This window comes from Tiliqua scincoides, chromosome 3, assembly GCF_035046505.1.
Source record: "Tiliqua scincoides isolate rTilSci1 chromosome 3, rTilSci1.hap2, whole genome shotgun sequence".
NCBI lineage: Eukaryota > Metazoa > Chordata > Lepidosauria > Squamata > Scincidae > Tiliqua > Tiliqua scincoides.
Window position 1 is genome coordinate 11,169,991 of NC_089823.1, and position 24,632 is coordinate 11,194,622.

A 24,632-nucleotide genomic window follows, 5' to 3' on the forward strand; every position below is an offset into this window, starting at 1 on the left:
CCTGGAATAGCACGAGGCTCCGTTGCGCTGGATAAGTCTGGGTAGGTGGCGAGTTGCTGGGGCATCACCGCAGACCTTGCCCCGGGGCACGGCGAGGGGCAGGTTCCTTACTGCCTTTGATAGTCTAGCACAGTGGTTCTCAAACATTTAGCACAGAGACCCACATTTTAGAATGAGAATCTGTCAGGACCCACTGAAAGTGATGTCATGACTGGAAGTGACATCATCAAGCAGGACAATTTTTAACAATCCTAGCCTGCAATCCTAGCCACATTTATCCAGGAGTAAGTCCCATTTACTGTCATTGTTAAAAGAATATACATAGTAGCTTGTTAAAGCACAGGTCTGTAACTTTTCCCCAAATGCAGTCACATACCGTGATAGCATCAAGTCAAATATCTTAAAAATAAAATATTGAAATGAATGGGGGCCAAGCTGAAATTGGCTCACAACCCACCTAAGTGGGTCCAGACCCACAGTTTGAGAAACACTGGTCTAGCAAGCACTGTTTTTGTGTTCCAGTAGCTGGCCTACCAGTGTTGAGGAAAGACAGAGGATTGTGGTGGGCCAGACTTTCATGGTCTATTTCTGGGCATAATTCACGAGTGCTACTAATTACCTTTGAAACCATAAATGGCTTGGGTTGTGCCCCCCCCCCAAAGGACCATATTCTCTCATATGAGTTTGCCTGATCCTCATGGTCCTAGAGGTTCTCCTTTCGACACGAGATGGGTGGCGACCAGGGAGAGGTCCTTCTCTGTTAATAAGTGTACAAGCACCGGCACAATTTGGGAAAAAAATGTTTTATTTCTTTCAGTCCACGGAACAAACATTTCTGCAAGTCACAAGTGGAGAGTTTTGTTTCAATAACCACAACAGGAGACCATCTGAGGCAATTTGCAATCACATTATATAACCTTCTGCTTCTGCCTCAGTTAATACTTTGCCCTTATACTTAAACGCTGCAGTAGATTTTAGGGGAGAAAGCCAGACTTCTGAATGCCCCTATTGAGGTAGGCAAGTATTATTATCCCTGGTTAAGAAATAGGGAGATTTGAGGCAGAGGTATTAAGTGATTCATTCAAGGCCACAGCAGAAACGTGTGTCAGACGTGCCAGGAGAATTCAGAAGTCTTCTGATACAGGGGCACTTTCAGGTGAAAATTGTTCAATTTGTATTACGGTAAGGCTGCAATTCCAGGCATATTTATTTGGGAGTATATTCTGTTGGAATCAGTGGGACTTATCTTGCAGAGATACATGGGCAGTAGTATCTGATTTCCTGTACACAAGTCAATATTATAGCTCTTGGTCTTTTAATAGCTGTGTAATAGCTGGTGAGATCTCAGGAAGTGGAGGTTGTCTCATCCTGCCTAACAAGAGAGTGCATGCCTAACAAGTTGCATGCACTTGGAAGTGCAAAAATATACAATGTGTTGAATCAGCTCCTATATATCTTACTGGGTCCCTATTAAAGGTTCAAAAGCATAGACAAAGGTTCAAACCACACAGTGTTAGCCACCTATGTTGTTATAACCAAAGTGAAGAGTCAAAGTGGTGCCCCTCCTCCCCACTTTGTAGTAGAGATTATGTGCATTTATTTTAGCCCTATTACCCACTGAAGGGTAAACCTGTGTTCGGTGCTATACCATTTCAGGATGCAGGAGGCTCAAGGGATAACACTGTTCCTCCCTCCAAACAGCACTCACATTAAACCAACGTATCAGGAAAAAATACTAGGCTGGAAAATTTTCTCCTAGCACCTAATTTTTGTGTGGAGGAAATCCTCTTGGATGCAAAAATTCCTACAGTATGAAGTGATACAACCCAGACACAGGTTTACCATCTCAGCTACAACAAATCTTAAATGACCGACAAGGTCAGTTATGATACAATGCTAAGCCATGGTTTCCAATCCTGGTTTGCCCGGCTCACACAAACCACAGTTTGTTGGTTCTGATGTAATGGCAAACTATAGCTTGCTGAGAACTAAGAAGTAACCAATAAGGCAGAGTGCACAAGAGAAAAGGGAAGCATAGAATGGGGAGCAGGAACCACACAGCACATTAATGTAAAGCCAAATCAAAGTTTGATGGTGTAATCATGGAGGACTTCAATTATCCTCCTATAGACTGGGTCAATTTGTGTTCTGGTCACGAAAAGGAGACTGGATTCCTTGATATGTTAAATGACTGTGCCTTAGAGCAGATAGTCATGGAGCCCAACAGAGGACAGGTGACTCTGGATTTAATATTGTGCAGTACTCAGGACCAATGTTACTGAGCCATTGGGGAACAGTGATCATGCTGCGATCCATTTCGACATGCATGTCGGGGGAAGAATACCAGGCAAATCTCTCTCATAAACCCTTGACTTCCGACGGGCGGACTTCCCTCAAATGAGGAGCCTGGTTAGAAGGAGGTTGAAAGGGAAGGTAAAAAGAGTCCAATCTCTCCAGAGTGCATGGAGGTTGCTCAAATCAACAGCAATAGAGGCCCAGCAGAAGTGTATACCGCAAAGGAAGAAGGGCTCCACTAAGTCCAGGAGGGTGCCCGCATGGCTAACCAGCCAAGTTAGAGAGGCCGTAAAGGGCAAGGAAGCTTCCTTCCGTAAATGGAAGTCTTGTCCTAATGAGAGGAATAAAAAGGAACATAAACTGTGGCAAAAGAAATGTAAGAAGGTGATAGGGGAGGCCAAGAGACACTATGAGGAACACATGGCCAGCAACATTAAGGGGAATAATAAAAGTTTCTTCAAATATGTTAGAAGCAGGAAACCTGTCAGAGAAGCGGCTGGCCCTCTGGATGGTGAGGGAGAGAAAGGGGAAATAAAAGGAGACTTAGAGATGGCAGAGAAATTGAATGAGTTCTTTGCATTTGTCTTCACGGCAGAAGACTTCGGGAAAATACCGCTGCCCGAACGGCCCCTCCTGACCAAGGAATTAAGTCAGATAGAGGTTAAAAGAGAAGATGTTTCAGACCTCATTGATAAATTAAAGATCAATAAGTCACCGGGCCCTGATGGCATCCACCCAAGGGTTATTAAGGAATTAAAGAATGAATATGCAGGGACAAGTTGCATATTTTAGTCAAGAGATCAGCTCCAGAAGGATCTCTCCAAACTGGCAGAATGGGCAGCAAAATGGCAGATGCATTTCAATGTCAGTAAGTGTAAAGTCATGCACATTGGGGCAAAAAATCAAAACTTTAGATATAGGCTGATGGGTTCTGAGCTGTCTGTGACAGATCAGGAGAGAGATCTTGGGGTGGTGGTGGACAGGTCGATGAAAGTGTCGACCCAATGCACAGCGGCAGTGAAGAAGGCCAATTCTATGCTTGGGCTCATTAGGAAGGGTATTGAGAACAAAACGGCTAGTATTATAATGCCGTTGTACAAATCGATGGTAAGGCCACACCTGGAGTATTGTGTCCAGTTCTGGTCGCCACACCCCAAAAAAGACATAGTGGAAATGGAAAAGGTGCAAAAGAGAGCGACTAAGATGATTACGGGGCTGGGGCACCTCCTTTATGAGGAAAGGCTACGGCGTTTGGGCCTCTTCAGCCTAGAAAAGAGACGCTTGAGGGGGGACATGATTGAGACATACAAAATTATGCAGGGGATGGACAGAGTGGATAGGGAGATGCTCTTTACACTCTCACATAATACCAGAACCAGGGGACATCCACTAAAATTGAGTGTTGGGAGAGTTAGAACAGACAAAAAAAAATATTTCTTTACTCAGCATGTGGTTGGTCTGTGGAACTCCTTGCCACAGGATGTGTTGATGGCGACTGACCTAGATGCCTTTAAAAGGGGATTGGACAAGTTTCTGGAGGAAAAATCCATTACGGGGTACAAGCCATGATGTGTGTGTACAACCTCCTGATTTTAGAAATGGGCTATGTCAGAATGCCAATGCAAGGGAGGGCACCAGGATGCAGGTCTCTTGTTATCTGGTGTGCTCCCTGGGGCATTTGGCGGGCCGCTGTGAGATACAGGAAGCTGGACTGGTGTCACTATGTCAATGAATAAAAGCATCCCCTGATCTCATTGGGTTGTTTTGTGTTACCACCATTCCCCTTTTGATAGGACCTATATAAGACATTCTGAAAAGAAAGTTCTCATGCCCTTCTATGTGTGAAACCATTTTTATACCTGCAGCCACGTTCTTGCCAATGAGACTATAAATGCATTTAAGTGGGATGGATAAGGGACATTAATAGATTATGACAATAGACTAGGGATGTATACTCAATTCTTTCCATCCAAATTTTTTTCCAGATTTTGGGATTCCAAATGATCTGATATTGTTAGGAGAGGTGCCAATGCCCTAGTGCAGTGGTTCTCACACACTTAGCCACTTTTTAGAATAAGAATCTCTCAAGACCCACTGGAAGTGATGTCATGACTGGAAGTGACGTCATCAAGCAGGAAAATTTTTAACAATCCTAGGCTGCAATCCTACCCACACTTACCCAGGAGTTAGTCCCATTGACTGTCATTGTTAAAAGAATATGCATAGTAGCTTGTTAAAAGTACAGGTCTGTGACATTTCCCCAAATTTAGTCACATGACATGGAAGCATCAAGTCTAATATATTAAAAATAAAATATTGAAATGAATGGGGACCCACCTGAAATTGGCTTGTGACCCACCTAGTGGGTGCTGACCCACAGTTTGAGAAACACACTGCTTCAGTGATTTGCTGCTTTTCAGTTTTCAATTTCTGGACTTTGTTCAGACCACTAGGAATGCCAAGTTTGCCACTCTTCTTTTTTTGCCGGCCACCGATGGGCACAAGTGTTGTTACTGTAAATGGGTTAAAACCCTGCACAAAAAGGAATCTTGATGCAATTCCTTCAAACTTCTTGCCTGCACGATGTTTTAATCAACGCAGTCATGCACTTGTGCCCACTGGCAACCTGTATGGAAAAATAGCAACAAGGACATGAACTAAACACTGTGACACACTGAGCCTGTGCCAAGTTTGAAATTAATCTTAAGGCGCCCTCCAAGTTAAACCAGAAGGCAGGCAGAGCAGAACATGGGGCAGAGCCAACCCATGGAACGATAATGAAATGGAGCAGGGGATATCCACTCACCCCTAAGGCAGACCTGTGATTCCTAAGTGATGGCCCAGTCCTAGCGAGGGCCTGTGCCAGTGGAACAGTAAAGCACTCAGGAAGAGTGCAAGGCCTAGGCACGCCAGCGAGAAGGCTAGAGCCTTCCTGCTGGTGCTGGCAATCATTGGGGGGCCTATCCGAGCAAGGGTGGGTGGAGGGCAGAATGAGGTGGGTGGATCAGGCCCGGGAGGGGGGTGAGATCAGCAGTACCAGCACGCCCCATATCCAAACCCCTTTCCCAGGCCTGATCCACCTGAATGGAATAACATGAATTTGCAACAGTGATATTGCAGGCGCAGGTCCAAGTTGGCTGCTGTGGCGTACCCCAGAGCAAGGAAATTAATGTCACCTTAATGGTTGGCAACCTTCAGTCTCAAAAGACGATGGTATAAGCCTACAGCACCCAGTATTCCCAGGCGGTCTCCCATCCAAGTACTAACCAGGCCTGACCCTGCTTAGCTTCCGAGATCAGACAAGATCAGGTATCTCAAGGAGATCTCCAGCAGCCAAAAATCCCCTGCAGGATATTCCATCCTCCCCAAACATTCCCAAGAAAAAATATTGCATATAACTCTATCATATATTTTCCCCACATTGCTAGGACTAGTCATTGCTCTTCTACATCCTGCCGACACTGAGATATATCAGTAGAATGTCCCCAGAAAGCAAATGTTAATGGTCTCTCTCAAGAGGGGGCTTCCCCGAGGGGACTTCCCCGAAGAGGGGGCTTCTGTCTCAGCCTTCCAAAAGAGAGCACCAAGGCTGAGCAATGACAATTCACCAGAATAGCCTCCAAATTAATTCCCACCAGACACTTAAAGAGACTCTCTGCACAGAATTTTTCAATAAGCACCTTTGAAATACAGCATACCTTGGATAGCGTGGGGTGTACGTTCCCCCAAAGCTGAGCACTCTATGAAACAGCACTGTTGGAGACATCATTGACAGAATGGGAAGAAAAGGCACTGATTGGCCAGCACGTCCTGCTCCTATTGGTTAGAATGGTCATCAATCAGACCAAGCCGAGGAATGCTGTAACGAACCAGCACCAAAGGAAGCAATACTCTACTATCAAAGGTATGCCTGTTTTCAAATGCCTGTTTGGGAGGGATGCACATTTTCTAAGCTTGGTTTGCACTCAGGACCAGCATGCGCCAGCTACATGCACCAGTGAAATTTTTCGTCGTGAGTAATTTACTCAGTCCCAGCGTCCTCAAGCATCGTGGACACCGCTTAAGATTTGAAGCAAGCTGAACAGCTGACGAGCTTGGAGGAATTCAAGTGTGGCTTGATGACATCTGCTTCCACGGACTGCACTGGGTTGCTCTCACTAGCAATGATGTGCTTCACCAGGCACCTGGATGCTTCATCAATGTTTATGTTTTCCTACAGGTGGAAAAAAACCCAAATGAGTTGTGCCTAAAACATTTTACAAACTCAATGCATCGATTCTCCAGTATTACTATGGCGATAGATGTTCTTTAAACCAGCACAGAAACCCATGTTTGAAGTCTTTGGAAGTTGTTAGGTTAAAGTACAGGCACGCGCCGTTTAACAACGGACCGCATAACGATGGACCACATATATGACGGTGGTCAAAGCACAACAAAGAAGTTCTTAATGAGGCAATCGTGTCTCCCATAGCCTGCAGCAGTATGTCTGTTTACACAACAGAGAAGCTCTTAATGCAAAGAAGAGGCAGTCTATCTCCAGTAGCTTGTGCAGCCAGCAAGTGTCTGCCAGGGAGTCTCTGTTTACACATCAAACGCACTAGCTTGGGTGGAATGTTTGCTTAACAACCTAATTGCATAACAACGGGGATTGGAGAACATATAACATATTGAGTGACGCGTACCTGTATACAAAAGAAGAGATGCCTTGCAGCGGTACCAATTGAAACTCTATTAGTAAGGTAGATACCAATGAAGAGAAGAAATATGGGCTTGGATCCTAACCACTGCAAGCAGAACAGGGTTCTCCTGCCCCTTTTTCTTGCCAAAACTCCTGTGCCCCTCAAAATTTAGTCTTGAAGAGTGGGAGACTCTCAGGAAAGACATAGGATGTAGCCCAAGGAGCAACAGCTGGAGCATGTCTCCTTGAAAACCATGGATACCGCTTCTTGTGTGAGTAGGTCGTAGATAAGTGACAGAGCACATGCTTTGAATGCAGAAGGGTTTGGGTTCAATCTCTGACCTCTCCAGCCACTGGCATCACTAGTGAGGTGTAGGCCACAATGAGGAGGCGACACCACTACCAGCCAATATCTTTTAAGATTTTGGTATTTTTGAATGTTATGTCATATTAATCATGTTATATATTGTTATATTCATGTTATGTATAACATATATTCATGTTATACATAACATATATATAACAATATATGTTATATATTGATCGACGCGTAATTTTATGCAGAAAGTAATGAAACAAACCAACCACATTGAAATATCTCGATTCTATCAATAGTTATAGCCACTCCCACTGCCTGGGGCATTGCCCCTCCCACTGCATGGGAAGAGGTCCACCATAGGGGTGACACGCTGACCTCCCGCACTGGGTGATGTGACCCCTAGTGACGCCACTGTCTCCAGCATGTGCTAAGAAACTGAAGAGAGCTACTACTAGTCATTATAAGACATTACTGAGCTGATTCAGTACAAGGCCACTTTACGTATGCCAAGACAGACCACTTTTGCAAGCACACACAACTGTATCGGCATTTTTGTGTGTCTAGAACAGCCAAGCATTGGTTGTCAATGTGCCATCGTCTCACTGTGGAATTTAACAGCTTAAAGACAGGCACTGAACTGAGAACAGGACACCACTGATGTACAACCACTGAGGACTTTAAGTCTATCGTGGGATGATCTGAACAAACTGGGAAATTCCTCTCGTTTACTAGAAGTTATTTTCAGGGTAGTACAAAGCCTAATTAGAGCAAATAAGGCAAGCCTTTATAAACTGCTCTCACAGCCCTGACTAGCAAGCAGGGGAGGCAACAGAGAGGATTTTGCATTTGTCTTTGGGATGATATTTTACCTCTTTAATTGACTATGGCTGCAATCCTATTCACACTTATCTGGGAGCGGGCTCCATTGGGATTTACCTCTGAGTAAATACTCATGGGATTGGGCTCTATGTGACTTTAGTTAAACTGCAATCTGGCCTGGGCACCCCACTTCAGTAGCGTCACTGTGGAGCGGCAGTATGGCAAGAACCAACCCCTCCAGTTGCCATCAGAGCCATTCAGGGCAGCAACAGCCATGCTCTGAAAGGCTTTGATGGAGAGTGGGAGGGGCTGGTTATATCCTGCATTGTGGCACCTCCAATACCAACCGTGCAGCCCCCCCGTTTCTATGCTAGTGCCCCACATTGTGGGAGGAAAGGTGGGATATAAGTCCTGTAAATAAATGAATGAATGAATGAATGAATGCAATTCAGAAGTTTAGATCAATCATCATGAAACAAGTGCCAAGCCATTCCTAGAGTAATACCCTTTTACTTTACAGGGATGCTACAACAGCGCCCTGAAAAATAATGCAGATCGAACAGACAATCCATGTAGGATATCAAACAGTCCTGGGATACTGAAAGGTGTTTATTTCATTGGGGTACGGTCAGTGCTGGCCCTATAAGTGGCTGCAGGGGTTTGAGTGTGAGGAGTCTGAGGGGTGGCAGTGAATTTGGGGTGCCTTTCATCTTGAGTCTGCTGCTGCCACCGCCTTCCTCCCTCATGAATGATCTGATTTGGCTTTGTGCTCACTTGTATGTTCAAGTGTGAGTTCTACACTTCCAGGTTTCAAGGCAGTGCATTTTTTGAGATCAGGGGTGGCAGACCTGAGCCAGCAGCATCAGCAGATGTTGGTCCTGGGTTTGATGCAACACACTAACATGGTTGCTCCTCTGGTATTTAATAAACAACACCGTAAACAAATCCACTAGTCTATCTACCCCAATGCAAATGTCTAATGGCCAAGCTGAATGGATATTGGAGGCAGACCACTTGGGTAGCCCGATCCACCGCTGCCTGAGCACCGGTGCTGCCCCAGAGAGCAAGTGGCACCATTAGGTAGGCCTGTGCCAGCTGAAGTTGAAGCTGCAGTGACAGCCCTAGCCATCTCCGGAGCTCAGGTATGCACCAAGCAGTGTGGGGGCATAAGGAGAGTGGAGGGAGGGCAGGGGGTGTTCCTGGGAGGGTGGCGGGTGGAACAGGGGGTAGGATTAGCCCAGGGAGGGGGGGGACCAGCCGGGAAGGGGGTGGAACTAATGGATGCCTTCTCTGCTGAATCCTATTGCCCCGTGTCAAGTTGCAAGTCCATGGAGCAGGGGAAGACAGAAGACCCCTGGGCAGCAGTTGGCAATACTGAATGGGGATTTAGTCTCCCAGGAGTTCAATATGACAATTATATTCCCTTGAACAAGTACTTATGTATTACATTCACATCCCACTTTTCATTCTTGGTGGGGCTCAGAGAAGAAGGTTTCTAAGTAGTCTCCCATCAAGACACTGACCACAGTTAGACCTGCTTAGCTTCAGCAAGGTGGTTGTATCAGGAGTCCCCTCTCCAAGCATGCCCTTGTGGCTAGCTCTGGGTGTACTTTCGGTGGTCTGCTTGCCAACCAAAGCATACAGTTTGGGAACTGCTGTCCTAGTCCCTCATTTTCTGGGATGTCCAGTATCTCTTTTCTACATAACAAGTTCTGGATGGGCCACTACTGAGGATCACAAACCGCAGGGAAAACCCATACACTGTTGAACGTGTTTCTAGGCAATCTCAGGACACAGCTTAGTGCTTATCACTACCTCATCTGTTTCTCGCTGTGACAACAAGGCATAACAGAAATGTTTAGAGCTTTTGGCATCAATACTCAAATGAAATCCCCATAGACCTGGGTGGCTTGGCTTCCTCTGCTGTCATAATATACCTTGATTAGTTTTTATAGTCCTTTCATGCTTCCAGAAGAAATTTTTTATTATTGGCTATGTAAATCTCTCAGGATTTATTCTTCGTTTTGTCTTGAGATGTAAAGCTGCGTCTAATTTATACAGACAGGTAGTTTTAGTTTGTGGCTGTGTTAAATTTTGTTGCTTTGGAAGCCTCAAGGGAAGCAGAGGGTTCCCAATTATCTTGAGTTATTCTGCACAATCAGGGTTGTTCTGTTGTTTTCAAGAACAAGGGAATGCACCCTTATAAGCCACGAGGACTGAATATTTTAGGCGTCACCTGCAGATCCAGGGGCTAACTGAGATTAGCCCAGATTGCCCCACTGAGCTATCTAACCCCCATCAAGAAAATATATATTTTATGGGCTTCTTTGTACATTTGCATTCATAGCCTTTGCAGTGCTGGATACTGACCTACAGTACAGTGTAAAGATCAGGCCTGGCCTTACATAAGAACATAAGAACAGCCCCACTGGATCAGGCCATAGGCCCATCTAGTCCAGCTTCCTGTATCTCACAGCGGCCCACCAAATGCCCCAGGGAGCACACCAGATAACAAGAGACCTCATCCTGGTGCCCTCCCTTGCATCTGGCATTCTGACATAGCCCATTTCTAAAATCAGGAGGTTGCGCATACACACCATGGCTTGTAACCCGTAATAGATTTTTCCTCCAGAAATTGTCCAATCCCCTTTTAAAGGCGTCCAGGCCAGACGCTGTCACCACATCCTGTGGCAAGGAGTTCCACAGACCAACCACATGCTGAGTAAAGAAATATTTTCTTTTGTCTGTTCTAATTCTCCCAATTTGGGGCAGTAAGTGGAGTGCCGTCAGCTGCAGCCAGCACCTTGCTCTTTAGCTGACACTCCGGCATGGAATCTTTCATGCCGAGGAGTTGCGATGAGAGTTGCAGTGGGTGAATCCTTGCGCTGGGCAGCCCTTTCCCTCAGTCACCCCTGGATCCAATCGGCTTGAAATTGGCCCTCCTGGAAGCAGTTGGTGCATCACTGCTGCAGCTCATCCTGGCCAGTAGGGGGGACCCTGCAGAATTGGGCCCCACTGCTCCTAAGACCAACCCTGGTAAAGATAGTAGTTTTCACAGTATGGTGTTCCAGGGAATCACAGGATTCCTTGGAAACATAAAAGGTGCTTCATGAGAAGATCATGAAAAGATCAGTAATGGTGAGCAAACCTTGGTGAAACATTCCTTGCAAGACATTCATTGCGTAGGTGTAAGAAAAAGTGTGGGATGTCTTCCACGGGATGCTCGTTTGATGCAAGCAGATGGTGAGCTTATCAGGCTGGACAGTGCCAAGTGTGAACGGAACACATCCATTGACACATGCCCCAGAAGCCTCGGAACAGGCAAGGGTTCTGGCAGTAGCATAGCTAGAGGGGGTGCAAAGCACTAAGTTTTGCAGGGACCCTCACCACGGCATGTAAGTGGCCCCTCCCCCCTTCAGAGCCAGGGGGAGCAAATGGAGGTGTTTGCTCAGACATTCTCTGCCACCCCGGAAAAGGCAAGCGGCACAGAGGACTGCTCAGGTGACACGGAGACCCCTCTTATCTAGACAAGGCTCAGGTGTTTCAGATGCAGGACAGCTGTGGGACCTGCTGGTAGGTATCTGAAAGCAGGCATGGGCTGCAGAGGACTTCTCAGGAGCTCAGCTATCTATTGTGACAACAGCCCAAGAGCCTGGGGAAGAAAAGTTGCTTAGCAACAAATCAAACCTCTACCTGGCTGAGGTCAGAAGCCAAAATGGGATGCCTTCTGAGGACAGCATGGGACTCAGCAGTGCACACCTGGAAATCTATAATGTCCCATATTGCTTACTAGATGAGAGCAAGTACTGTAGCTCTGAGACAGAGCACCTGCTTTGCAGACAGAGGGTCCCAGGTTCAATCCCTGACAACATTTCCAAGTCCTCTCTCCAAAACCTGGAGAGAGACAATCAGTTAGCATAGCCATAGACAATCCTGAATCAGATGAACCAAGGGTCTGACCCAGGGTGAGGCAGCTTCATATGGGATTTCAGAGGTATACTGAATTTCAAATAGATAACATTAAAACAAGAAACAAAAACAGTTTTTCTCTAGTTTTCTTGGGCTGCAGAGAGAGATTAGATTAAGCAAAATTCTGCGAAATTCACAGAGGAAGTGAAGCAGAACAGCAACGACTGCCCAGATTTCCTGAGTCTCAGCCCACAATTTTATCAGAATATGATTCTGTTGCTTTTAAAGCTGCTGCTGCAGAAAACATCAAAGGAACTTTGCTAACAGAGAGGCAAGATTTAGTGGACACCATTGAAACTGAACTGGGAAGACAGGGGTTCAAATCCCTGCTAAGACACAAAGATCAAGGTATACCTCCAACATTTCATTATTGAAGAGAGACAGGCATCTTGCATGCCAGTAGCGTAGCTAGAGGGGGTGCAAACCACTAAGTTTTGCAGGGAGCCTCACCGCAGCATGCAAGCAGCCCCTCCCCCTCCCCTTTGGAACCATTCCAGGCAGGAGGAGCAAAACAGAGCAAAACAAAATTGCTGGCATATTTCCAAGGAGACCCATTGGTGATCAAGTGGCCTATCTATCACGGATCATCTCCCCACCACCACCTCTGCCAGCACTGCTCCATGGCAGAACATGGTGGGAGGGGGGGCAGGTTTAAATATAGTGCTCCATAAAAGGTTACAGCAGTACCTTGCAATTCAGGGCAGCAGATGATATTGGGCATGGCATATTCCTTAGATAGCATTTCCCAAGTGGTGGGTTACGACCTGATGTGTGGTGAGTTGCGACCCTATGCTCCCTGCTGCACCACAGAGCATTACTGGGAGCCACTGGGGGCAACTTCCATGTCACATTGGGCCCGCAATCCACTCCACTGGCCCCTGTAGACCTCAGTATGCCTTAAGGAAGAGGCCAGAAGTGATCTCTGATCCCACAACTTCCAGTTGACTTCTGGATTGCTTTTGCAGTCATTCTGAGGCCAATGGGGTGGGTCACGGGCCTGGTGTGACCTGGAAGTGGTCTCTGGAGGCTCCCAGTAAGGCTCTGCTCCCACAGCAGGGAGCATAGGGTCATGACCCACTGCGGAGGATGAGAAGGGTCGTGGCACTAGTGGTTTGAGAACCACTGGCCTAATACATTTGCCATAATTCTAGACCAGGGGTGTCCAAAGTTTTTGGCAGGAGGGCCACATCATCTCTCTGACACTGCGTCGGGGGGCCGGGAAAAGAAAGAATTAATTTACATTTAAAATTTGAATAAATTTACATAAGTTTAGATAAATGACTATATTAAAGATGAACTTATATGAATGGATGAAGGTCTTGCAATAGCTCAAGGCCTATAAAAGGCCTTGCACAAAGCAAGGCTGGCCTTTCCTTTGCTGCAGCTACTGCATCACAGACATGAAACAGCAAGCAGTGGAGGGAAGCCCTCATCCCACAGCTCACACAAAAAGGTCAAATAGTTGCCTTCACGCTGAGAGCAGTTGTGTCGGGCCAGTGTGGGCTGCAACAAATCTCCGGAGGGCCAGAGGCTCATTGGAGACTGGGGGCTCCCTGAGGGCCACATTGAGAGGCCTCGAGGGCCGCATGTGGCCCCAGGGCCGGGGTTTGGGCACCCCTGTTCTAGACCATGGAAAAAGTGTGGCCGCAAGTTTAGTCTTAGGGAAACTTCACAGAAACTTTGATGCATAGCAGGCCATTTGCTACAAGGAAGCTATTCAGGATAGCCTCTTCCTGGCAACCAGCTGAATTCATTCTGAAAGAACCAGCAACTCCAAGCTGGTTTCCCCGGGAACCTCTAGAGAGCTAATTACAGAAGTACACCTCAAGAAGCATTAGCACCTCTTTTGAACTGCTAAAGCACTTAGGGCCAAGCCAGACAGGATGTAGGAGAATCCTGATTAGGATCTCCTACAGTGGTTGTTTTGCTCATTAGTTCGCTTTGAAAATCGGGGAAGTGGCACTCTGGGGGAAGGGGAGAAGGGTGTTTAACTCTTTCCCCACATGCCCATTGTAAACCATCCACCCACATACCCTGTTGCTTCATGAGAAAAAGAGAGACAGGAGTAGCATCCGGTAAGTGCTGCTTGGGCAGTACTGCTGCCCATTGTCCCATTTACCCTACAGAGCCAATGGCAGTTTTGGGGAAGGGGAGCAATTTATGTTGCTTTAGGACTCTCCCAAAGCACCACTTGAAAGCAGTCCTGTAAGTCTGCTCATCGGCAAAACAAACAATGAGATGGGAGCCTGGACCAGAGCCTGGATGGGGCCATAGCTCAACCAGAGAGCCAAAGCATTGGCAATGCCCATGTTTTGCATACAGAAGGTCCCAGGTCCTCTCGTCTCCAGGAAAGCCAGGAAATACTCTCCCAATCTGCACTGACAACAGTGGTATAGGTAGACTAACTTCCCTGAAGCTGTTATTAGCTGCAGAGGGGGAAACTTGGAGACACAAAATTCTACCATACATTTTTTTCTATCTTGAACTCTGGGGAGTAGAAATTCAGCTTGGGCCACAGAACAGGGGAAAAGGTTTATCCCCACCTCTCTCTGATCCGCTGTGCTTGATTTTTCAAAAAAAAATGACTGTACACATGGAATTTCAATCACACAGCTCCAATGCAACCCATAGTGTGATCCTAAGCACATAAGAAGTGGCCAACCAGATTTTTCTGGGAAACTTACAACAAACAGGCCTTGATGATGAAAGCCCCCATCTTGCCCCCCTCTATTATAACTCTATAATAGGAGTTATATTGTCCCTAACTTGGGGATTCATATCTTAGCAGTCATGACTGACAGCGACAAAATGCTTTTCATTTATTTGTCCAATTCTTTTTCAAAAGGCATCTAAGTAAGGACCATCCCATCTTCTGACAAAGGAATTGACTTCAGAAAGAACCTCTTAAGTCAGTCATGGCACCACTATAGGTTGTAGCAGCAAACTTAAGTTAAATGTACACATTGTGTGAAGTAATCTTTCCTTTTGTCTGTCTGGAATAGGCTGCTTTTGGTTTCAGTGGTCAACAGCCAAGTGGGAGTTTGGATTGGAGAACCAATTTGGGACAATATGGTTCTCCAGAAAATGCAGTTGAAATTCATTCATCTCAGCTCTGTAGCTGGTGGTTTTACTTACCCATAGGCCCAAACACACTGGAGACTTGGTACAGTTATTTAAGAGCTTCATGTAATTAGGATTTCTTCCTTTTTGAATAATTGAAATTAATCTCGCTTTCACCAAGGCAGTTCTACACATGCACAAAACCATCTGTACTACATTTTCAATTCTCAGTGACCTCATCTTTCCAGCAGTGGAGGACCATGGTAGCTATGCTCCTTTCTGTGTTTCACAACACTGCCTGAGACAATGAAATACTGATAACCAACTAAGGGTGCAATCCTAACCCCCTATGTCAGTGCTGGAAAGTGCTTTCCAGCACTGACATAAGGGTAATGCAGCTCTGAGGTAAGGGAACAAACATTCCCTTACTTTGAGGAGACCTCCATGCGTGGAACTGAGGTTCCATGAGGTTCCACCAACTCCATGAGGTTGGTCTGTGGAACTCCTTGCCACAGGATGTGGTGATGGTGTCTGGCCTGGACGCCTTTAAAAGGGGATTGGACAAGTTTCTGGAGGAAAAATCCTTTACAAGTTACAAGCCATGATGTGTATGCGCAACCTCCTGATTTTAGAAATGGGCTATGTCAGATTGCCAGATGCAAGGGAGGGCACCAGAATGAGGTTAGCTGGTGTGCTCCCTGGGGCATTTGGTGGGCCGCTGTGAGATACAGGAAGCTGGACTAGGTGGGCCTATGGCCTGATCCAGTGGGGCTGTTCTTATGAGTGATACCCAACTGCAAGATGCAGCACACGTCCCATTGGCATTGCTATGCCAGTGCTAGAATAAAGCACTGACATAAGGGGTTACGATTTCGCCCTAATTTTATCATAGAGAACAATGTCATGAAAGAAGAAAGTAGCTTCAACCTTAAGACTTAAGGGCAGAGTGCTTCTCCTGAATGTATCTTTATTCACTTTTTTGGTGACATTTTTTTTTTACGTATCCCCTTGAAAGTAGAAAAATAGCAGTGATTACGTCAAACCACCCTAGACACACCCTCCAGCAGGTATGACTGTATAGTAGGTGCAGAGGGGCTCAGCAAAACACTCTTCTATGCCAATCCCTGGCCAGGCATATACACACCACACCACACAGCTGTCTTGAACTGAATCAGACCATTGGTTCATCTAACTCAGAAGTGACTATAGGTTAATTATTTGGGACACTCCAGGGTTTCAAATGGAGGTCCTTCCTAGACCCTCCTGAGAAGTCAGAGCTTCTGCATGTGATACATGTGCTCTGTCTCTGAACTATGGCCTCACTCTGTCTATGTCATCTGGAACTCAATTCAAAATGAATCCATTGGTTGGGGATTTCCTACATGTTGCCTCAATGAAGCACAGAGAATTGTGCAATTAGGGTGCAGCTCTATTCAAGATTTCTACCCTCCCACAACACAGTCACTGTTACCTTAGCCGATGTTTCAAACCATCCCACGAAACCATTCTCCTGGCAGAACTGCTCCATCTTGATGCCGTTGTGAACAACCTCTTTGCTCTGATCGCATTTGTTTGCCAAGAGAACAGCTGGCACCGGTTTTCCATTGGGAAGAGTTAACTTAGTGTCCAAATCCTCTTTCCATTTGGTGACTGCTTCAAACGTGGCAGGCCTCGTGACATCAAAGACAATAAAGGCTCCCATCGCTTCACGATAATAGACCCGGGTCATGTTCCCAAATCTTTCCTGACCTACAATGATAAAAGCACATGTTTTTTTTTTTTAATCAAGTCAATACTGAACACCTGGAGGGGGGGGGGGAAGTGGATCCTTCTATCAGATTGCTCCCTGAAGTAAGATTTGATGTTAAACACTTGACCTGCCTGAAAACATTAGAACATAAAAAGTGCTGGACCAACCCAAAGGATCATCTACTCCAGTTAAGGTTTCTATCAACAGCTACTCAAATGTCCTTGGAAAGTTTAGAAGCAAAGCATAAAACAGATTATTTCCCCTCTTGACTGTCCTCAACATCAAGTCTTCAAAAGGTATACCGTCAGTATATGAAGCCTCCATTTAACTACACAGAAACAACAATGAAGGACCAACAACAACAACAAAAAGCTTTTTACAAAAAAAGCGCCAGTATGCACAGAAAACTAAAAAAAAAAAAAGTTCTAACATTTGACCATGGTTTATAAATTTTCTTCAAAGCATGATTTCACATCCAGATTTGATACTGCAGAAACCTGGGAAAAAACCGAGACGGCCTTATGCAATATACAAGCTTTTCCCATCTTGTAAGAAAGAAAAAGGAAAAAAGTTGCTATGCTGAAGAAAATAAGGACCATGGATAATATTTCTTTTTTTACGAAAATAGACTAGGGCAGGGGTGCTCACACTTTTTTGGCTCGAGAGCTACTTTGAAACCCAGCAAGGCCCGGAGATCTACTAGGGGGGAAGGAAGCGTCTGACAGACACCCCCTTTGATGTATGGAGCCCCTGCTGGACCAGGTCAGAGGAGGCCCACCAAGTTCAGCTTCCTGTGCCCCACAGTGGCCCACCAGATGCTTCAGGAAGCACACGGGAGGCCTCTCCTCTCTCCCCACCCCACATACTGGGGGCAGCCACAGGTCCCCCCAAGAGGCACATGCCCAGCCTTGCTGCACTACAGGGGGGGAGGAGCTCCCCACTCCCCGCCCCCCCAAACTCTTTGTGGCTGTGCCCCGAGCCCAGCAGGAAGAGGGAGGCGTCACAGGTCCTCCTCGGAAGGGGCGGGGGGCTTCCCCGTTTCCATGGAGAGGGGCTGCGCATGCAGGTGGCAGGCGGCAGGCAGGGGAGACACTGCTCCCGCCGGCCCTCCTCCTGCAGCGGCGGGGGGGCCAGGGGGGGTCGTCTCACCTGTCAGCCCCGACCGAGAACGGCAGCGGCCGCAGCACTTACCTCTGGGCTCCTACAGGGGCAGCTGGGCCGGGCTTGGCTGGGCTGGGTTGGGCCGGACCTGACTGGAAGGGAAGGGGAGGGTCACTCGGGGCCTCCCACGGCAACTGCCATCAGAGCGACTCCATCTCGAACTCCCGTCCCTCCCCCCTTCCGCTACGGAGCCCCAGGAAGCGCCTCAGTCCAGTGCAGCCCAACTCCCCCTCCCGCCGCCGCCCACTTTAGCTCCTGCTCTTCCGGCATGCAGCGCCACGAAACTGATGAAACTGACTAGAGTCTAGTCAGTTTCGTCAGTTTTGTTGCTGCATGCCTGAACAGCAGCTAAAGTGTCAGTTTCAGCGTCAGTTTAGTGTCAGCTAAATATGTCAGTTTTGTCTAGTCACTAGACGAAACTGACATATTAACAGTTTGGAGACAGGGCTCCGCGATCTGCTCATTTTGCCTCGCGATCTATCGGTAGATCGCAATCCACCTATTGAGCACCCCTGGACTAGGGGCACAATCCTGTCCTTCACTTGGGGCAGCAGACTTGCACCGGTCCAGGAGGGTCGCAAAAGTGCCATAAGGCATGTTTATGCCTCCTCGAGGAGGAAGCCAGGCTGGCACTCAAAGAAGGCTGGCTTCCTGGTCTGCAGGCTGGCACTCTGGTCTGCAGAGGCTGATGCAAACCTCCGTGCTGGCTTCCTCCACATGGGTTGCGTCAGCCTGGCTAGGCCGAAGCAATGAGCAAAGGTAGGTGGGCGGCCGGCCAGGGGGAGGTGTTCCTGGGCGGCCCAGGGGCGGGTGGGCAGGGAGCAGGAGGTGGGGCTGGGGAGGATGCAGTGGCTTCAAGTCGCTCCGCTCTCCTCAGACTTGCGCCACCTCAGGAAATGGCGCAAGTCCGGGTAGACCCATAGGGGAAGGGGTACCTTTCCCAAGGGTAAGGGGAAAAGTTTCCCCTTGCGTCTGGCTGAGCTGCTCTTGGCCCCTATCCTGAGCTGGATACAGCGCAAGCCTACTGGCTTGCCTGTCCCAGCGCACGTTAGGATTGTGCCCTAGGTTAGATCAACAAGGCAGATCATGCTGTGAACAGATATTCACTCTACAACAGATCACGGAAAAAAGCTAATATTTGGGGAAATTTCATCTTAAAATCAATTTTATTGGTTCATTTTTTTTAAAGCAAATGGACCCACCAACAGACTAGGTTGGTGAAACACTGTTAGATACACTGAAAGACTGAGGGTGCAATCCTAACCAACTTTCCAGCACCGAGATAAGGGCAATGCAGTTCCAAGGTAAGGGAACAAGCATTCCCCTTACTTTGAGGAGGCCTCCGTGACTGTCCCCCAACTGCAGGACGCAGCACAAGCCTCTTTGGCATAGCTATGTCAGTGCTGGAAAGTTGGTTAGGATTTGGGCCTGAGAAAATCAATTTTCCTCTTTAAAATGGAAAGAGACATAAATAATAAGAGCTGATACTGCACTGGCCATTTGATGCGATGTACTTATTGGAACAAAAATATGCAGCTCAGTCTAATGTGTTCTATATATAAAAATATTCATTGAAAGAAGATATTTCTACTTACTGGAAATGATGAGACTGTCAAGTCGGATCTGTGATCTTGGTCAACTGAATAAAGCACAAATTCTGAAGGACCACCTACTCCCACATGACATATACCAAGGTCACGATGCCCTACAGCAGCAGTGCCATCACCCAGCTCTCTCAGGCATCACCATCTTCAATCACATAAGATCTTGTGATCTCACGCAAGCCAAAGATGGTAGTACCCTGGAGAACCAGTAAGAAGAGGCCACCAGGAACATCCCATGGCACTCCTGTGAGTTTACCATGGTCCACAGTTTGGGAACCACTGCCCCAGGGGAATTCACTTGAAGGTTAAGCTTAAATCTCATGTTGAATATAACCTTATGTTATGTATTACATTTATATTCTGCCTGTTGTCCAAGGAGCTTGAGGGGGCACACATGGTTCTTCCCCATCAATTTTATCCTCACAACAATACTGTAAAGTATGTTAAGTAGAGAGAGTGACTAATCCAAAAAACTGTTGGCAACCTTCAGTCTCGAAAGACTATGGTACAAGTCTACAGCACCTGGTATTCCCTGGTGGTCTCCCATCCAAGTACTAACCAAGCCTGATCCTGCTTAGCTTCCGAGATCAGACGAGATCAGGCATGTGCAGGGTAACAGTTGTTGTAAGTGACCCAGTGAAATTCATGGCACAACAAGGATTCAGAAATGGTTGTCTCTCCAGTCCTAATCTGATATTCTAGCTGGCTCCATGTTCTGAGTTGGTGGGAGCAAAATAGAGGTGAATGCCTGGAATGGCTCCTAAGGGGAAGGGGAGGGGTCGCTTGTATGCCCTCTAGCTATGCCACTGCTGACCAGGCCTACTGGGCTTCAGCACTGCTTTGTATGAACTGATAGCACACCCTAGAGCAGTCTTTCCTATAGCTCTGTGTTGCAGGGAATGATCTGTAGTGATGATCTCTCAAGGAAGTCTTTGTCTCATAGAAAGCTGTGTCTCAAGGAAGTCATTATTGAACTCACTGAGGAACATCTGATAAGGGTCTGAGGAACCCCAAGTTGCCCTGGAATGCAGTTTGAAAGAGGATAGTATCTGTTGTAATCCCATGGAGGAGCTAAACGAGATCTTTGGAGGAAAGATGGGCTACAAAAGTCACAAACATGGACATACAGGAATCCAGACCCACTTTGATTCTCACTACCATCAGTTCTGCTACATTCTTCTGGCATTTTTAAAATAAATGCTGGGCCAACAGTCTGCGGCATGAAGTGGCCTCTTACACAGGAAGTACCATAGATTTGTAACACTGCACTTTTGTTTAACAAGCTGGTATTTGGTGCAGGGGCCCCACATTTGTTCACATGATAAGGGGCTCCGGAAGTGAACTTCAGTCTTTGGCTCCTTCTCTCATACATAACATTGCTGTCTACTGATGGAACTCAGGCATGTTCTTTTGGGGAGAACAAAGCCCCAAGGTTCCAAGAACTGTTTTTTTTAATGAACAATTTCCTGAAAAGATGCTTTATGATGTCCCTCAATGGACTAATCAGATGAGCGGCAACGTCACAAGCAATTCAATAATTTCCTTGTTGAGAAAATTTCATGGGACACCATTGTGACGTGTGGGAGACGGTGTGTAGGCAGGGAAGATGTGTGAAACAGACAGTTCGAGCAGACTTGCAACACTCCCTGCCTGTTAACCCCTCTAAAATCCCACCGCTTTAATCATGTGAAAGGACATTCCTTTCTCATGGTAATAAGAGGAGAACTTCTACAACAATCTCCTCTCCTTCCTCCCTCATCCCCATTATGCTCTCTTTTATTAACCACCCACTGCTCCCACCAGTGTAGAAGTCACCACACAAACTAATATTAAAAAGAACCAATACAACAAACTCAATTTATAAAAATGATGAGTTCCATTTACCTGTTTACATGCTGTGTTTTGCGCACCCTCTAGCTACATCACTACTGCCACCATTGCAACTTAGTTGGCAACCTTCAGTCTCAAAAGACTATGGTATTGCGCTCTGAAAGGTGGTTCTGGAACAGCATCTAGTGTGGCTGAAAAGGCCGATTCGGGAGTGACAATCCCTTCCACACCGGGAGCAAGTGCAGTCTGTCCCTGGTCTGTCTCCCTGGCTATGGGCCTTCCTTCTTTGCCTCAGTCTGTTGAGCAAGTGCCTCTTCAAACTGGAAGAGGCCATGCTGCACAGACTGCCTCCCAGCAGGATGCTCAGAGGCCAAGGTTTCCCCATCTGTTGAGGTCCACTCCTAAGGCCTTCAGATCCCTCTCGCAGATGTCCTTGTATCGCAGCTGTGGTCTACCTGTAGGGCGCTTTCCCTGCACGAGTTCTCCATAGAGGAGATCCTTTGGGATCCGGCCATCATCCATTCTCACGACATGACCGAGCCATGCTCCCTTGCAAAAAGTGAGGGCATGGCTGACTCCAGATACTATGAAGCCTGCGCTGAAAGATCCAAATGACACGTCCCCACTCCCTACTCGCTGAACATAGCCAGGCCTTCCTGCGCAGCTCCCTTTAAAACACACTCTGCTCTCGGGCACTTCCCATTCATTGCAAAAGGAATTGCATAGGAGAAATTCCCGATGATTGCATTCCATGAATCAGAGCAAAGTCTTTGCTGCTTTGGGGTTCGTAGCATTCTTTGCAAACAGTGCCCTCCCACAGCCAACAGGTGACAAAGAAAAATCCGACCGCAGACACCAGCAGCAATTTCAAGGGAACTCAGCCAAGAAGCCACTGTGACTATCTCACTTTTCCATGTGAACTCGGTTTGCATTTCAGGAAAGGTGTGCTCTCTAATGTATTCAGGAGTGATGCAAAACACTCACAGTTTCTTAACACTTTCTAAGTCTTTGAATAGTATCTGTGGGTTCCTGTGTTTTCTGAGAGTGAAACTGGCAGGCATGGAAAACGAACCCACCCATTCATTTGGGTTGCCATCTCCAAAGTGGGGCAAAGAGATTAAAATGCTTCCACAGAAATAAAACACCGGAATTCATCTAAAAACACAGAAACGAAGACTGATTTAAGTTTCTTGCCCTCTTTGAGTTGTGTGTGTGTGTTTTACCACCCTCCATTCGATTCTGGTTGAAATGTTCTTCCTTTTTTTCTAATCAATTCAATTAAAAAACCATTTACGGTTCAATCCTATCCAGGATTGGGCCAGCATGTGGAGGGCTTTGTGACAGCGGAAAAGAGTTCCACTGTCATAAAATGGCCTCTGGTGGCATGCACAGAGCTCTAGTGGCAATGCAGAAGGCCCACCACTGGATCAGAAAACTGAAGTCCAATAGCAGAGGAAGGAGAACAGGGCACAGAGGGGTGGAATGGGAGAATATCCAGGCAGGATGGAGGCAGGGAGTGAGGCAGGCCAGGGGTGGGACTGGCAGCATTTGTGTGCACCTAGCCCCTTCCATCTCCTTTTCTGCTGCTGGACTTGCGCTTGCAGAATAGCAGGTGCAGATCCAAGGAGTCCCATGGTGGTGTTAGAGGCTTTTCCTGGGGCAAGTGAACAAAAGTGATGCGCAGCCTTTTGGGATGTGCACCAGAGACGGCTCTCTGCAGATCAGATCAGCCTATTTGGTACACTGGTGGACCTATTTGGTGGACCTCATCGTCAGCTACCATAGTGCGTGGAAATGATTGGGCCAAAAACTTACTAGTCATGCACCCAATTAAACAACTGGCAATCATCCAATAAGAGAAGTAAAGGAACTGATAAATGAAGAGAATAATGTTTTGCAGATGTATTCAAGATGTGGTCCTTAACCACATAAAATCTGAGACTTCTTGGGCTCTGTCTCTTCCCTGCAATCTGTTCAACCAAAGGAGTCCACATGTTCTTCCTTGCACATGATGTGCTTTGAAGTGAACTTGGAAACATACTGGGCGCCACCAGATGATACTGGAAACAGCATCAGAGTAATACAATACGAATAATGGCCCCTAGCAGCATTCTAGACCAGCAGAGGTTGCAAAACATTCTTCAACGGCAGCCCCCACCCCCAGACACACTACAGTAGTCAGAATCGGATGTAACCAAGACTTATGTGCAACGCAATACAGACGCAGTCTGCCGTCTACAGAAAACCAAAGCCGCATAAAGAATTCCTGACTATGGCAAGCACCCTGGCTCTGCAGGAGTAACAAACTGCAAACCTTTCATCCGTGACATCACCTATAAAGGACGCATCCCCTCACCCATGTGCAAGCATTTGTTTGCATTTTTTGGAAGAATTTCTACTGGGGCAAAATGGTGTTGTCTGAATTGATCCCCACACAATTCACCTTAGCTATGCTTCTGAACACCTAATTAACATGCCTTGAACTTAGCATGTCTCTTCACTCACAACAGGAGAGGAAACTGAATGCTTTCCACATGCGCTGCCTCCGACGTATTCTCGGCATCACCTGGCAGGACAAAGTTCTAAACAACACAGTCCTGGAACGTGCTGGAATCCCTAGCATGTATGGTCTACTGAAACAGAGACGCCTGCGTTGGCTCGGTCATGTCGTGAGAATGGATGATGGCCGGATCCCAAAGGATCTCCTCTATGGAGAACTCATGCAAGGAAAGCGCCCTACAGGTAGACCACAACTGCGATACAAGGACATCTGCAAGAGGGATCTGAAGGCCTTAGGAGTGGACCTCAACAAGTGGGAAACCCTGGCCTCTGAGCGGCCCGCTTGGAGGCAGGCTGTGCAACATGGCCTTTCGCAGTTTGAAGAGACACTTGGCCAACAGTCTGAGGCTAAGAGGCTAAGAAGGAAGGCCCATAGCCAGGGAGACAGGCCAGGGACAGACTGCACTTGCTCCCAGTGTGGAAGGGATTGTCACTCCTGAATCGGCATTTTCAGCCACACTAGACGCTGTTCCAGAACCACCTTTCAGAGCGCGATACCATAGTCTTTCGAGACTGAAGGTTGCCAACTACTACTGAACTTAGCACACGCCTCCTTTTGCTCTAGGAAGATCCTGTTCATGCAAATAT

At 46.9% G+C, this 24,632-nt stretch overlaps 1 protein-coding gene and 1 pseudogene across 1 annotated transcript in view; both read right to left on the reverse strand.

Annotated features, from left to right (window-relative positions):
• Positions 1–787: 787 nt before the first annotated feature.
• RAB38 (RAB38, member RAS oncogene family) overlaps positions 788–24,632 on the reverse strand; it is a 31,913-nt gene continuing 8,068 nt past the window's right edge. The window contains exons 2-3 of the mRNA XM_066622291.1: positions 16,612–16,889; positions 788–6,508 (exon numbers count right to left, since the gene is read on the reverse strand). Of these exons, the coding sequence (XP_066478388.1) occupies positions 6,356–6,508; positions 16,612–16,889 (431 nt within the window). The 3' untranslated portion in view covers positions 788–6,355. The remainder of the gene's footprint in view (positions 6,509–16,611; positions 16,890–24,632) is intronic.
• LOC136646625 (5S ribosomal RNA) lies at positions 20,166–20,282 on the reverse strand (annotated as a pseudogene).